This window comes from Lygodium microphyllum, chromosome 18 (assembly GCF_053477565.2).
Source record: "Lygodium microphyllum isolate KBCC chromosome 18, Lygodium_microphyllum_v1.1.10, whole genome shotgun sequence".
NCBI classification, from domain to species: Eukaryota; Viridiplantae; Streptophyta; class Polypodiopsida; order Schizaeales; family Lygodiaceae; genus Lygodium; species Lygodium microphyllum.
The window spans coordinates 85,194,701-85,210,896 of NC_141152.1; the positions used below are offsets into that span (position 1 = coordinate 85,194,701).

At 41.4% G+C, this 16,196-nt stretch overlaps 1 protein-coding gene across 1 annotated transcript; it reads right to left on the minus strand.

The window, feature by feature from the left end:
• Nucleotides 1–10,448: 10,448 nt before the first annotated feature.
• Nucleotides 10,449–15,098, minus strand: LOC148021105 (EH domain-containing protein 1-like). The gene is made up of 16 exons (XM_087698947.1): nt 14,797–15,098; nt 14,226–14,305; nt 14,000–14,068; nt 13,653–13,710; nt 13,503–13,555; nt 13,363–13,402; nt 13,221–13,276; nt 12,989–13,102; nt 12,752–12,854; nt 12,622–12,671; nt 12,401–12,529; nt 12,071–12,322; nt 11,908–11,987; nt 11,653–11,779; nt 11,370–11,513; nt 10,449–11,264 (listed from the first exon to the last, which is right to left on the minus strand). Exons 1-16 carry the CDS (start codon nt 14,879–14,881, stop codon nt 11,073–11,075), a joined length of 1,632 nt encoding a protein of 543 aa, XP_087555073.1. The 5' UTR covers nt 14,882–15,098; the 3' UTR covers nt 10,449–11,072.
• Between the last annotated feature and the right edge of the window lie 1,098 nt (nt 15,099–16,196).

The window sequence follows — 16,196 nt, forward strand, 5'->3', positions numbered from 1 at the left end:
TGTCGTAGTGTGTGGTGAAGATAATCGTCTTAGAGCACATGCTATCAAATTATTGTGCTGAATTCAAAATTGGTTAAGGATATTCCTAGAGAAAGTAGACAATGGGGTCCTTCATATGTCAAGCTATATTCCATAATAGCTGGATTGGATGAGTTTGCTGTTTAAGGGAGCATACATCAGACAGATTTCAAGCTTTCAGGGCTGAAACTTGGTTTGCAAAGGCAGTCTCAAGTCCAAGTGTGACCCTTCTTTTGCATAGTTTGGATAGCATTAATGAGTTTGACATTCCATTCATAAAAGATAAAGCCAATGCATCTCATCAAATTGGACCAGGGCCTATTAACTTATGTGCTTATGTGCAGATCTCTACAATGTCAGTGCATAGGTTTCTCACAGCATTTCCAAGCTACATGGCCCTTTATAGATATACCACTTACCACTCTGTGGCAGAGCATCCTAGGACTGCATACATTCAAGGGAGCGTACATCAGACAGATTTCAAGCTTTCAGGGCTGAAACTTGGTTTGCAAAGGCAGTCTCAAGTCAAAGTGTGACCCTTCTTTTGCATAGTTTGGATAGCATTAATGAGATTGATATTCCATTCATAAGAGATAAAGCCAATGCATCCCATCAAATTGATGTAGGGCCTATTAACATATATGCTTATGTGCAAATGTCTACAATGTCAATGCATAGGTTTCTCACAGCATTTCCAAGCTACATGGCCCTTTATAGAGATACCACTTACCACTCTGTGGCAGATGTAAGGAAATACCCTAACACAAAAACATAAACAAAAACCATACGACAAAGCACAAATTGATAAAAGAACACAGTTAGGGTTAGGGTAACTCAAAGACAATGAGCTTAGTGAATGAATGAAGTGATATGACTAGTGAAAATACAATGCTCATGCAACAAACACGCTATGCAGTGAATGAATATTGAACCTCGAACACCTGCAACAGTTGGGCAACAGTACAAATGTCCACAATACAATACAAACAAATAAATGAATGTAATGTCTTAAAAATTATAAGTATCATCACCGTCATTATCAAGAGTAGAAACTGCTACCTCTCAAACTAAACAGGAAAGCAAGAGGGAAACACCCTCTCCTTGTCAAGCTAAAGAAGTAGGGAAGGGTGTACCTAAGCCAATCTTGGATAGCATGTACAGAAGAACTGGCCGGTTGATCGCTTGGTCAAGATATCTGCAAAGTTATTTGATGATGACTCAAATTGTAGGTGACTAGTGTCTAGTTCAACTTGCTCTCTGGAAAAGCGAAAATTGACTTTTACATGTCGTGTTCGTGGTGTGATGATTGGATTGCTTGCAAAGGGCAATGACACTCTGGTTGTCACAATAGACAATTGTGGGAAAGTCACATGGAAAGTGAAGCATTGCCAATAAACTCAGAAAGATGGCCTCGGTGGTGCCATCAAAGAGCGCCCGGTACTCAGTCTCAATCGTGCGAGTCGTCATTATCTCCTACTTACGGTTGGACCAAGAAATGGGAGCTATGCCCAAGGTAAAGAGGTAGCCGCCATGGGAATGTCGGGTGTCAAGATCTCTTGCTCAATCAAAATTAGTGTACCTTTACAAACATAAACCAGAACCATATGACAAGCACAAAGAATAAGTACATCGCAAATAACGCAACACACGAAGACATGCAATCCAATGTGACATCCTTAGTGCTGTGAAATATTGATTGAGTATGCTAATTGAGTAAGCTAAATTTGGCCTAGTATAAATTAACCAAATAAGTTTTCCTACAACAGAATAATAGGTATGTTCATCAAAGGGCTATCCTAGGGTATCATTCGATAAGTGGACGGTAGGATCTAGAGGTATGGCCACTAGTCGTGTCTAATCCGGAGTGTATTGTTCTACGCGTTGAAGTGCATACTTCTACTATGACACAAAAATATAGCCCCCAGAACGAACTACCTCCATCCCCAAGAAATAGGATAACAAACCAAGGTCTATTATCTCAAATGTAGCTTTAAGCTTGGCCTTAATTTTTGCTATGGTAGCAGAATCCGAGCTTGTGATGAGTAAGTCATCAACGTATAGCAAGATATAGCTAATCCCCTCTACAGGATCAAACATATAAGTTCAAGTCATAAGGGTTAGAATGGTATCCGTGAGGTTGCAAGAACTCATCCATTCTATGGAACCAAGACCGGGCGCTTGCTTCAGTCCATAAAGAGCTTTATGCAAGCAGAATACCATATCCCTAGGGTTCCCTAAAGGAAAGTCCGATGGCTGCTCCACATAGACTTGCTCCTCCAAGAAACCGTTTAGGATGGCACTCTTTGTATCCATCTAATGTATCAGCCAACCATGGTGAGCGGCTAGCGCGAGTAGCAACCAAAAGGAAGTCAATTGCGCAGTAGGGACGAAGGTCTCTTCATAATCAATGTCATGCTTCTGTCAAAACCCTTACACGATAAGGCAAGTCTTGTACTTGTCTACAGTCTCATCAGCTTTTAGCTTGGTCCTAAAAATCCACTTTGTCCCGATGACTTTCTTGTGGCTCAAACGATCCACCAATGTCCAAGTCTCATTTCGGTTAATGCTCTCTAGCTCCTTCTCCATGGTCTCCCGCCATTGAGGGTGTTGAAGAGCCTTCTACCAGGTATCTGGCTCAAAATGCGCTATATAATCAGCTGTAAACATCGACACAAATAATGTCTAAGGAGCAAGCGCCGGCAGATCTCCTAGGTCCCTCGGAAGTGGAATCTAGTGGTAGGATTCCCGAATCCCGCATGGTCTGTTGGTACCAGTGAGAACGGGTCTCACAGAGGGGGCTTGGGAGTAGAAAAAATTACAGAAATGTCAGGAGCGAGAAGTAGACCATGCTCAGTAGGCACGATCTCTGATGATGTGGAAGAAGGAACCGGATGGGAATCTAGTGCAAAGGACTACACGATATCACTCTCATCAAAGACATCTCACTAATGATCACCTTGTTTGTCCGAGAATCAAACAAACGATAGGCTTTAGCTTTAGAGAAATATCCCACAAAATAAGGAGATCGGCTCGGGGAGTGAGCTTTCCTATCTTGTCTCGTGTGTGTGTGTGTGTGTGTGTGTGTGTGTGTGTGTGTGTGTGTGTGTGTGTGTGTGTACGCATGACACCCGAAAACTCGAAAGTGGAAAATAATAGGCCGAGAGCCAAAAAATGCCTCATACGGAGTCTTCTGAGGAAGAGTCACAGTCGAGCACCGGTTGAGGATGTACATCGAAGCCTAGACTCAAAGGCGCTCAATGAGCTCTATTACAAACAACATAGAGTGTGCAATTTCCATGATTGTCTGGTTCCTACGCTCTACGACTCCATTCTGAGAAGGGGAGTTGGTACAGGTGAGATGGTATGAGATGCCATGCTTCTATACAAACTCGAAAAACTCGTAGAAGATGAACTCACCACCGCCGCTATCACTCATGCAAACAACACGACGACTAGTCTGGTTATGAACCAGCAACACCCAAGCAGAAAAATATGTGAAAGCATCTGTCTTATGCTTGAGAAAGTACACCCGCATGTATTTGGAATGATCATCCACTATCAAAAAGTACAAGACGTCGTCAAAGCGGCAGTGGATGTCAGCCCACAAAGATCAACATGAATCAATCTAAGAGGTACCTCAGCACGATGTGAGGTTTGATGAGGGAATGGCGTATGATGCTGCTTCCCGAGCTGACATGCTTTACAAACATCTCGAGCTAGCTTCAGGCGTGGAAGGTCCTCAACCTGCTCAAGGCGTAACAACACATAAAGAGGGTCATAACCAAGATGCCCTAAGCGAAAATACCAAAGATGTTCATTGTTTGTAGACTCTCGAGATGTGGCTAAGGCCTGGAAGCTATGGAACACTAAGCCCTCAGCTATCGGCTCGGTCAAAAAATGTGTCATGTGGTATAGGCCATTAGGATATGTCTCACCACGAGCAATCACTAAACCAATTTGAGAGTCAAGGACCTCAACTGTGGTCACTGTAAAGAAGACTGCTCGTCCCAACCGACAAAGCTGTTGAACAGATAACAAGTTCACCCCAAGCTGAGAGAGCCAGATCCGGATCCTTGTCAGTGGCAAAAGTAATGCAACCTTGAGCGTGAATCTTGACAAAGGAGTTGTTTCCTATGTGAACCCGCTTGGCTGCAGGGGCTCGAGAACGAAAAATGTTCGCTATAGGAGTCATATGATGTGTAGCTACACTGTCCACAATCCAAACAGGAGCTAAAGTACTCGATTGTGATGAGTGGGCCGCTGCGGTAACCTCGTCAAGAGTCAACTCACATATGTGGACAAGACTAGCATCTGATGTCTCAATGGAGACGATGTGGACCTCTATAGACTAGTCAAGCAAGCCCTCTCAAGTTGAGAACGTCCTCGACTGAGATGGTTGAGCGGTAGCAGTAGGAGTCATATGATGTGTAGCTACACTGTCCACAATCCAAACAGGAGCTAAAGTACTCGATTGTGATGAGTGGGCCGCTGCGGTAACCTCGTCAAGAGTCAACTCACATATGTGGACAAGACTAGCATCTGATGTCTCAATGGAGACGATGTGGACCTCTATAGACTAGTCAAGCAAGCCCTCTCAAGTTGAGAACGTCCTCGACTGAGATGGTTGAGCGGTGGCAGTAGGAGTCTGACCTTGCCATCGCCATGTCTCCCTTGCTAGGGGTTGCTTGACTAAGGGTTGGGGGTCTATGACTTAGGTTTGGGTGATATGCCTCTTGCCTCTGATTGACACTCCTCATCAAAATGGCCAACCTTTTGACAATGTTGACAATACCTATTCTTTTTAGGTACATTTTGCTACCTAGGTTTGAGAGATTGGGATATTCCTTGTGATTCCCTAGATTGATTTTGATTTTGATTTTGAGTGGAGGTTTGGTTTTGTTTTCCCTTCACTTGTTGCCCTTTCTGAGAATGAGCAACAAGATCCCCCTCTAAAGAGGAATTCATATGAAACTGATTGGACAACCGTTCGTAACGCAACAGCTGACACTCAAATTCATAGAATGTAAGCATGGTAGGCTTTGAAACTATACCTTCCATAAACTTGAAGTATTTCTTGGGGAGTTTATTTAGGAACAATGTGACATGATCGTCAAAGGACTTGGGAGTTCCCATAGTGGAGAATTTAGTGAGAAGACGTCAATACTTAGCCAACTTGACTTTCAAGTCATCTTAGTCACTGATTTTGAAAAGCTAGAGCTCATGGTCAAGATTGATACGACGGGTCCTATCTTGAGTTGCATAGTAGTCAGTCAAGTGTGCCCATCGCTTAAATGCTAAGTCAAAATGCTGAAGTTGAGAATTAAACTTAGGCAATTATCCCTATATCAGCTCGACAATAGCGGAGGCATTCCTAGCCTTCCATGAGCGGACAACCTTGTATGGGACAAGTGGGGAGACTCAATTAGATTCTAGGCTAGGTTGTTATCAATATTGCACGTGATAAAGATCCACAATACATGTCCATCTCACGGGATGGAGTTGGGGCTCCAACCCCTGCACAAGATCCCATATGTTCTGGAAGTTAAGAACATGTCTCATCAAGTTTGACCAAGTGGTATAGAGTCTTGCCATTAAATGCATGCTTGGTAGAAGATGAGCTAGAACCATGAGGTGTTAGGTAGGTGAGGTAAGATGGATGTGGGGGATAAGATGGTGGAGGCGGATATGCCTGATAGATAGGAGGGGGTAGACATGAATAGGCAGAAGTAGGTTGTGTCCAATAAGTGTTGATTGAGGCGGAGGCACTGGAATATGAATGTTCCCATAAGGTGCGGGTGTAGATGGAGGCATCAGGACACAAAAGACCATGTCCAAAGTGAGGCTGGGACGCAACAGTATGACCAAAAGGCCCACTAGGTAAATCCATGGAGGCAAACTGTGGAGTCAACTAATCCACACTTGGGAGAGACTGGGAGGGATACCCAAGATGCAATGATCCCAAAAATGTGTGTGTAGGTGGAACACCGCCCAATTGAGAGAAGGATAAGGTCTTAAAGGATGTGCATATGTTTTCATAACCCCCCGGTGTGATGTGCGATGTAACATGAGGTCTCAAATGGAAATGTAAATGGTGTGAATAGAAGTGGACAAGCAACAGAAGAATGTGGTGGGATGGGTGGATTTTGAAAATGTGGTGTGAGATGCAAATGTATTTTGTTTATTTTTATCATTTAATGATTGTAAATGAAAATGTGAAGATGATGATACACCACGCAATGAAGAAAAAGGAACACCAAATTCATTCTGATTTTGTAAAGTAGATTGAAAAGAAGGAATCTAGATTTTTCTTATAATCCCCACAACGTGTGTTAACATACAAGAATTGGTCCTCAAGAGGACCTTTTCCGTAGTCAACAGATTGGACTCTTTCTTCCACATGATGTCTACCAGAATATTGCAAAGCAAAAGAGGTAAAAGAAGAAAAAACAAAAGACGAATCTAAAGTACCTTACATTGGAGTGGACGAAAGAGGATGACAAAAAGGAACATACTACATTCGGGTCTTGTTCTCGAAGAGGAGGGACCCATCCCTGATGGAGTTCTCGATGGCCCTGCAACATCATCAGATTTACGCGTAACATCTGAAGAGAGAAATTCATGCATACCTTCATTTGGAAGTTTTTCTTAAAGGGCAATCAAGCTCCTCAATCTTCTTTCGTCTATCAGCTATATCAGTTTGTATTCTTCAAATGTCAATGCGCCCAGCTTTTCTTCCATGTAATCAAAAGTGTCTTCCACCATTTTGTGGAGCAAGTTCATCAGCCCACTCTCGCTCGGTTCTAGAGATTGAATCGGTGTTGTTATGTTCAAAGTCATTTGAACGTACTATTGTTCTTGCTTCTTATGTAGAGCTTTCAGATGCAAGGATAATGAGTTGGAGAGTGTGTCGTACTCCGAATGGATCCCGAATCACAACAAGGCAACTCGCAACCTCCAAATGTCAAACACCAGCAAACACAACAGTGAGAATAATGAATGAAGTGATATGTCTACTGAAAATACAATGCTCATGCAACAAACACACTATGCAATGAATGAATATTGAACCTTGAACTCCTGTATCTCAAGGATCAAGGCAAGGGTAATGAGCTGGAGAGTGTGCCATACTCCAAACGGATCCTGAATCGCAACAAGGCAACCTCCGAATGTCAAACACCAACAAACACAACAATGAGAAGCAAGATCTGATGCAGACAACAATGATACTAAAAACGCAAGTAGGACAGCCTACAAGAGAGAGAGACTAAAAACACAAGTAGGACAACCTGTAGGAGAGACGCGACACATACAAAACAGCCTGGCAATAACCTTTAAGAGTTCCTACAAGAGAGAGAGAGAGAGAGACTAAAAATGCAAGTAGGACAACCTGTAGGAGAGACGCGACACATACAGAACATCTTGGCAACAACCTTTAAGAGCTGGCGACTACTAGAGGAGAGAGAAAACTGCTAGTCGACACTTGTTACAACTGGGCGACGGCCTGCAAGAAGCAAATGCATGGCTGTGATGACGATGTAGATTTACGTACGGTTGCAAGTATGCACTGGAACAACAGTCACCTAGCTAGAATCAACTCCAAACGACGTGAAGAGGGTTGAAAATCAAGCACCAAAACTAATGAAGACAACAATGGATAGCTTTGGCTGAGATGTCCTCGAACGGAGTGTACTCATGAACAAAGACTCATCCTTCATATGTTGAAAGCACACATCCTTCATGAGTTCCTAAAACTCATGAACAAAGAAGGATTCACATCAATTGAACCAAGGAATATATGCCCACAATAATATCAACCTACCTACTATTAGGTTGGTTGCCATGACAGTTTACACTAGCACCACAAACATATGGCAATGCAAAACTACAATCCTACCCATATAGAAGCTAATCCTACTCTCTTTGAAGGCAAAATTAAAGTTCATAATGATCGTGGAAACTATGAGTATTCCCATGCAATTTTTTAGTTTGCCCAACTAAGTTTCACCAAGCTTGTTAAATTATGTTAAACTAAGCAACAAAGAAACCTAGTGTTCATGGGATGTTTCCCATTGAAATGCAATAAAGAAATATGCTTATGCCATGTAATTGAACTTCAACTATAGTTCATGTTTTTGAGCTCATGTGCATTATATGTTGAAAATGCATAGAGGAAAAAAGTATGTTATATCAAAGGTTTATGGAACACAAAAAGGCCTCTAATGAATGAGAAACAAGTTTCCATCTTTGCTAAATCTCCCAAACACATTAGTCACATCCTTCTACAACAAGTCTCTATACAACAAAGAAGAATTCACGATCCTTGAACTATGGAAGATGTGACCGAGATAGTGCACTAGATCTTACCTACATCCACTATCATTACAAAGTAACCCTACATGGTCTAGAGATATGTCAATATAGCCAAGTAACCCTACATCCACTATCATTACAAAGTAACCCTACATGGTGAGACATGCCAATATAGCCAAGTAACCCTACATAGTGGCTGAATCTCCCAAACACATTAGTCACATCCTTCTACAACAAGTCTCTATACAACAAAGAAGAGTTCACGATCCTTGAACTAAGGAAGATGTGACCAAGATGTGACCAAGATAGTGCACTAGATCTTACCTACATCCACTATCATTACAAAGTAACCCTACATGGTCTAGAGACATGTCAATATAACCAAGTAACCCTACATCCACTGTCATTACAAAGTAACCTTGCATGGTGTAGAGATATGCCAATATAGCCAAGTAACCCTACATAGTGGCTTGAGAGGCAGTGCTTAACAATGCTTCTAATGACCTACCATATAGAAGTTGATCCTACTCTCTTTGAAGGCAAAATCAAAGTTAATAATGATTGTGGAAACTACGAGTATTCCTGTGCAATTCTTTGGTTTGCCCAACTAAGTTTCACCAAGCTTGTTAAATTATGTTAAACTAAGCAACAAAAAATCTAGTGTTCACGAGATGTTTCCCATTGAAATGCGATAAAGAAACATGCCTATGCCATGTAATTAAACTTCGACTATGATTCATGTTTTCAAGCTCATGTACATTATATGTTGAAAATGCAAAGGAAAAAAGTATAGGTCTACAATTATGTTCTTAACCCTATGATTCATGTTTTTGAGCTCATGTACATTATATGTTGAAAATGCAGAGGAAAAAAGTATAGGTCTACAATTATGTTCTTAACCCTATATCAAATGTTTATGGAACACATAAAAGGCTAGAGCTCTAAGAGGCCTCCACAAGTTTGCCTCTTGAGCCAAAATGAAATACATTTAAGAGGCAACAAAGAGCAACATCAAAAGGATCAAAAGTTTGCTTCTTTACTCTCAATGGCTTCTCTTATTCGAGGAGAAAGCATGCAAATGATTTGACATCAGAATATTATTGAGGACATAAAGAGGACAATTATGTTCTTAACCCTATATCAAATGTTTATGGAACACATAAAAGGCTAGAGCTCTAAGAGGCCTCCACAAGTTTGCCTCTTGAGCCAAAATGAAATACATTTAAGAGGCAACAAAGAGCAACATCAAAAGGATCAAAAGTTTGCTTCTTTACCCTCAATGGCTTCTCTTATTCGAGGAGAAAGCATGCAAACGATTTGACATCAGAATATTATTGAGGACATAAAGAGGACTATTGTGGGCAATAAATAATATATCAACATCCTATATGGCTTATACCCAATCAAGTAAGCACCCCTCCATGAAGATGCATTATGACATCAATTAGTCCACGTTTGATAATCAAACATATTCCATTGCATGACACTTATCAAACATGCAACCCTTTACATGCGACATCTCTCTTAAAGAGGACATATCCCATTGCAAGACACTCACCATAAAGCATGCAATCCTTTACATGTGAAGTCTCTCTCTTCCACTATGATATTTTTATCATTAGAGAATTACTATACTTATTTGTAGTTTCTACCTCTAGTAGCTCCCGATTCTAGGCTGTAGTTGAGTTCAAGAGAGATTACTATACTTATTTGTAGTTTCTGCCTCTAGTAGCTCCCGATTCTAGGCTGTAGTTGAGTTCAAGAGAGAACATATCCCATTGCAAGACACTCACCATAAAGCATCCAGTCTCTCTCTTCCACTATGATATTTTTATCCTTAAAGAGGATTACTTTACTTATTTGTAGCTTCTGCCTCAAGACACTCACCATAAAGCATGCAATCCTTTACATGTGACGTCTCTCTCTTCCACTATGATATTTTTATCCTTAAAGAGGATTACTTAACTTATTTGTAGCTTCTGCCTCTAGTAGCTTCCGATTCTTGGCTGTAGATGAGTTCAAGGTGCTCTAGTATCTTCCGATTCTTGGCTGTAGATGAGTTCAAGGTGCTCTACTTAAATTGTTGATTAATTGTGATATTCTACTTAAATTGTTGATTAATTGTGATATCCTACTTAATGTCATACTCCCTTGCTTAACTTATGCTCACATTTTACTTTTTCCTTTTTTAAATAATGCAAGAAGTACATTAGGAAATTCTTTACCATCACCCCTCTAAGATGACATGCGATCAATTGTTTCCTCAAAACAGGGGACCATATCTTTCTTACGCTTCTGCCATACCATCTCTAACTCTGCTTTCTTCGTTCTTCCACTATATTACAAGGGGGAAAACTTCTGGCATTTAGGGGGGACGGCTGAACGTGCGAGGCAAGAAGGGCAACGATGACATGCACCGAAATTTATCAGAGAATCTCTGTCAAAATGTTTACAAGCGTTCTAGCCAGAACGACTGATGAATCGATCGATGACCCGGGCCGAAAGCATGGTTGGCTTGAATTGCACATGAAAATACCACACTGCAGAGAAGCACAGCGCAGCCTCTTTATTGTTTTTGGTACGTTCATTGGCTCTTTCAACGGTTTTAAATGTCCACGAAGGGAGCGAGGGGCAAGACAGACATGCCCCCATTCCTGGTCCAACGAGGTCGTTGGGTTCTGGGGGCACCAAGAAATGAACACGTAAACCTGGAGAAGTCAAAAAGGATGTCCTCAGAAATAGGGTCACATTGATTCATAGGGGTTTCGGAAGCGCTTGATAAGGTTGGGTATGTCATGGCCAAGCATCTCGTCCACAGACTGCGTAAGTTTGGGTTTCAGCTTCTCAAACTTATCTATACTGTAACTTGCCAGGACCTCCTTGAAGTGCTCAACATTGGGGAAATCTCCAACGGGAAGATGGTGCTCTTTTTGCACCTGCATCCATGTTAACAAAGACGGACGCATCTCAGAAAGGGTCTTAAGAGCATCCACAAGAACCTATAGCATAAGCGCTTTCATCTGCAGACATTGCAGACATACCTTAGTGAATTCTTCCTCCAGACTATCAATGAGGCGTTGCTGAGCCTTCATTTTACCCAAAACCGCAGGCATTTTATTCCTCAAGTGGCCAATCAAGTAGGCATGTATCTTGGCAGCTCGGGCTCTCTTCACAAATTCATTAATCTTCCCAAGAAAGCAAAAAAAAAAAGATGATGTAAAGCATTAAAGTGCAGAATTTTAAGAGTACCATTTAGATACTCTGAGTTTCAATCTTGACAGCATGATTTTTAACATGTGTGAAAGCTTCCAAAGATCTATCTACCTTCCGGTCACACGACTTTCTTGGGATATCTTTCAAGTCCGCAAGGAGGTTGTCTTGCTCAGGCTCAAAGAGCTCTCTCCCAATCGAGCCATTTGCTCTGTCACTTATGGGTCTGTCATTAAATGATCTGATTTTGTGCATCACCCAGATTGTAGTCAGTACAGGGACAACATCTTCTTGTTAATATGATTCATGCACATACAAGAAGCATTAGGTCACAGATGAGTATTTCGCTAAGTGGGGCAAAGTGTATACCCAATGTAGACACGGACAACTTCTGGAGTGTTGAGAACTTTACCAAGAGACCACATGAGGGCTCCATAGACCCTCATCAGCTGTTGCCAGGTGACATTGGCTTAGCATCCCAGCAAAATAAAAATTACTAAAATTGCTGCTGCCTCATCAATTAAAATCTCACCTGTTGAGTGCTCACTTGATCTGCCTTGTTCAGAACGACTCTTATCTTATCCTCATGCCCACGAAGGGATGAAATTACACGCTTGAATTCATCACTGATGTCCAGCTTGTGGGGATCAAACAGCAGTAAAATAAGGTCGCACTTGGATGCAAACCACTCTGTCACACCTGTGAAGTCATAGCTACGTTGTGTCCGCTGCTTTTCTCCGGACAGAACTCCAGGGGTGTCAATAAAGGTAACTTGTTCCAATAGCTACAAGGGTACAGTTCATCCATCAGTTACTATTCACTTATTTTTAGTAGGCCAAGAGGCTTAAAAGGTAAGACATACAGGATTTGGCATCTGAGCACATTCAAACTTTGACAGAAATGCGGCTCCAAACCGAGTAAGGCCAGTGAAAGGCATATCAGCCTGGACAGCGACTGTGTTTCCAGGTACACTACGACTATCAGGGCCTCCCTGCATGAGGTTTAATGCAGTTTAAACAATTACAAATGGTAATCTATCTTTTGAATGGCTTGAACAAGATAACTAGTTTAAACCAAGCCTACCATGACCACGATAAACCGATCAGTAGTTGGCTCTGGTCCAATATGAGCCCCTGAAAGTGCACAAAGAAGCTCAGATTTTCGTTAAATGGCTAGCATGGAAGGAAACCAGCACAAGGATAATCCATCTCACCTGGGTACTCAGTTTTCAAAAGGTGCTTAATAAAAGTAGTTTTTCCAGTAGAATATTGCCCAAGAAGCATGATCATGGGCTTGGCATCAAAGTCACTGTCAGTCTGCAAACAGCAGTTAGTGTGTCAGATATGAGGGTCGGAGAGGGTATAATATTTCATCTGCACCTTATCTGTATCCAATACGGATTCCAAGCAAGCCTCATCTGTATCCAATATGGATTCCAAGCAAGCCTTACCAAAGGAGGCAACGCGAAGTCATTGAATTGATAGGTGACCTCCAGAGGTTTCAGTTTCTCCATGTACAGTTTCTTGAGCCCATCTATTATAGACGTCACATGCGATGGTTCAATCTGCATTAAGAGACGGCAGGTGTATAGATACTAGCAAAAAGGTGCAATAAATACTGAGTACCACAGGCTTAGCAGGCTCAGAGCATTATATATTTATATTTACCCTAGCCAATCGTACCTTCTTGGGAGTCTTCTGAGAGAATAGTCTTGACATCAGACTGGGAAGCTCCACAACTGGGAAAAGCATGATAGTGAGATACGAGATGCTGACAAGACTAAACCCTTTGACAGCATTTGCAAACAGCACATTACAGGATTACCATTTGCTTCAGGATTAGTTTTTCGAGGAGTACGCTTCATCTGCATCAAAGATAAACATAAAGTTAAAGCTCATTTTAAAAGGCCTGTCAAAGAAACCTGATTCAATATAAATGCATGAGGCAGAGCAGAAGTTGAATACAGAAAGGATCTCATCCAAGCCTTCCATCGTTGGGGGACTGATATTCTCAGCTTCTGGAATACAACGACAGGATCTTGATTAGAATACCGACAACATCAACTACGAAACTCTACTATGACTGAAGAGAGAGAATTTTAGAACAGTTCATACCGGATTCCAACAACACATCAGCAGATAAAACATTACCCGACTGCACAAGAGAGATGATCTGCAAATATAACCGTGGGAACAGATATATGTCAGGTGTCTCATCTGAACTTATCTTCTATGTTAGCTTTTGTGATGTCCTTATCGTATTGTAATCTTTAAAACAAGAATCACCAAACTAAAGTTTGAGCTTCATTTTATAATCTAATGTCATCTCAACGTTTCCATGTCAGCTTAATTGAATCTGAGGGCCATCAATTAAGAAACACTAAATATCCTGAGCAATACACGCACACAATAGGACATCAGAGAAGGCATAAAAACTTTCTAATAATCAGAGAAGAGAGGACCTGCATGGCAGCAACAAACTCATTGTAACCAAGGTAACCCAATCTTTTGGAATCAGCCAACGCCCAGACCTGCAGAGAAGAAGCATATTGGCCTCTCTCTCTCTCTCTCTCTCTCTCTCTCTCTCTCTCTCTCTAGAAGCATCAACCCTTCATCACAACTAAGTATGAAGAAGTGTAGGACACAGCTAAGAAAGAAGAGCGTGCAAGTTGAGAAGCGTATTCCAACTTGTTTGAGGTCTTCCTTCGACAACTTCGAACGGGAGAAGAAGTCCACAGCATCAGCGCCAGTGATCCTTCCATCCCCATCTGCACAAGAAAGAAAAGGTAGCGATGCAAATTCATGGAACTCTTATGAAAGAATGAGCAAAGGGAACAGCGTATTGTTTATCGCACAATTGCAATATGATCAATCCAAACCGAATCGTAGGCTATATAATCAGCAATATGATCCAAACTGAATCGTAGGCTATATAATCAAGAAGATCGGCCTAAGCTGCATTAAGAGGGATAACATCACTTTGCAAGAACGAGCAGGTCTTGCAAGATGAGATACAAAGCAAAACAGCGTCACACGGACATGGCGATAAGCTCAAAAAGATCGGCTAAATTAAAGATAGCGGGAAACGTTACTTTGCAAGCACAGAAATGACGCAAGCGAGAGGATCAGATCTTGCAAAATGAGAAGCAAGTCATTGGTATCTTGTCGGAAATAAGATACCGGCATTCTCGTCATGCTTGACAGTATACTTGCTATCTCCTTCTATTAGAAACCGAAAGAATGCGAGGCAAAACATTACCTGGGTCTGCGTATTCGAACCACTGCTTGTAGAGCCGCTTGTCTTGCTTGGCGAAGTCTGTGTTGCGAACTGTGAGGACATCCATGGCCGCGGAAGGAAGGAGCTCTCTCTCTCTCTCTGGTCCTGAGGATGGGCTCAGGAAATCTCAGAATCTCTCTTCTGTGTCTTTTTTCTCTCTCAGAAGAGAGTAGCAGCAATGCGAATGTTCAAAACTCTGATTTATTTGGAAGCCGCAACGGAAACCTCTCGTTTGAAGTTTTATGGAGCGGGAGTTGCAAAATTCACGTTTTACGGTAATTATTAAGAGCTGTAACAAACCACCACGAGTAAAGAGACTATATTAGCCTAGGCTACCTCGCATAATATTCGCCTACCTACAGGCTCTTGTTCGATGCCTCCGTCCCCCATCCCGGGCTTGAGACTCGTTACAAACCCACACACTATGAGTTGGCTTGTAAAATGATGATGATTCAATGTGGAAAGGTGAATATACTAAGACCGGTTACATACAAGGAGAACAAACAAATTGCATCCAAAAGATAATTGTAATGGATGGGAAGTAAAAGGTGTAAGTACCAGCTAATTTCAACCAATTCAATGTAATACAATCTCTCTCCTCAAGCTTTCATGGTTGTCACCTGCATTGGAACAAAAATCACAATAGAAGTACATGGAACAACTAACAAAGATCATTTCATCCCGAGAATAATAATACATGGTCAAACATTTATGAACCATTCAGTAGGGTACTGACAAACGTTGATACAGCGTCACAAAACAACCCAAATCCTTGAACCCATACTTAAACCAATGCCTCAGTATCTTATCAATATGAGAGCATTGAAATCTCTTCTTATGGTCAACCTCGTACATATGCGCCCGAAAACATTGTGTGTATTCACAATGTACAACTTCAATAAAAAATGGGAGCTTGATGTCAATATTAACATCATTATATAAATAGTCGATGACCCTTGCAAATGTCATTCTTATGATATTATCACTCGTTAAACTAGTGCCTCTACATGGTCGTCAATAACTACATCTCCACAAAGAAAGCAATGCACATTATTGTACCTTTTGAGGAACATCCTTGTATACAATGTTTGTGGTCATATCCCCATCCTTTTCACCCAATAGAACTTTCACACCATACGAAGATTTTGCCCTTGAAAATGTAACATGCAAAAATGTAGCATACAATTGACCATGTGTAAATATGGGTGCCTTTAGACATAGAAACAATGCACAATTCGAATCATGATCTTTAGATCTGGAGCCTACTTCTCAATGATAAAGTAGCATTCAAAATGCATTGGCCTTTGCATGTGAAAGTTCGTGTGAATGGTTTTCTAATACGAGTCACTAATAGACCAATGCATCAATCACTTGGAATAAAT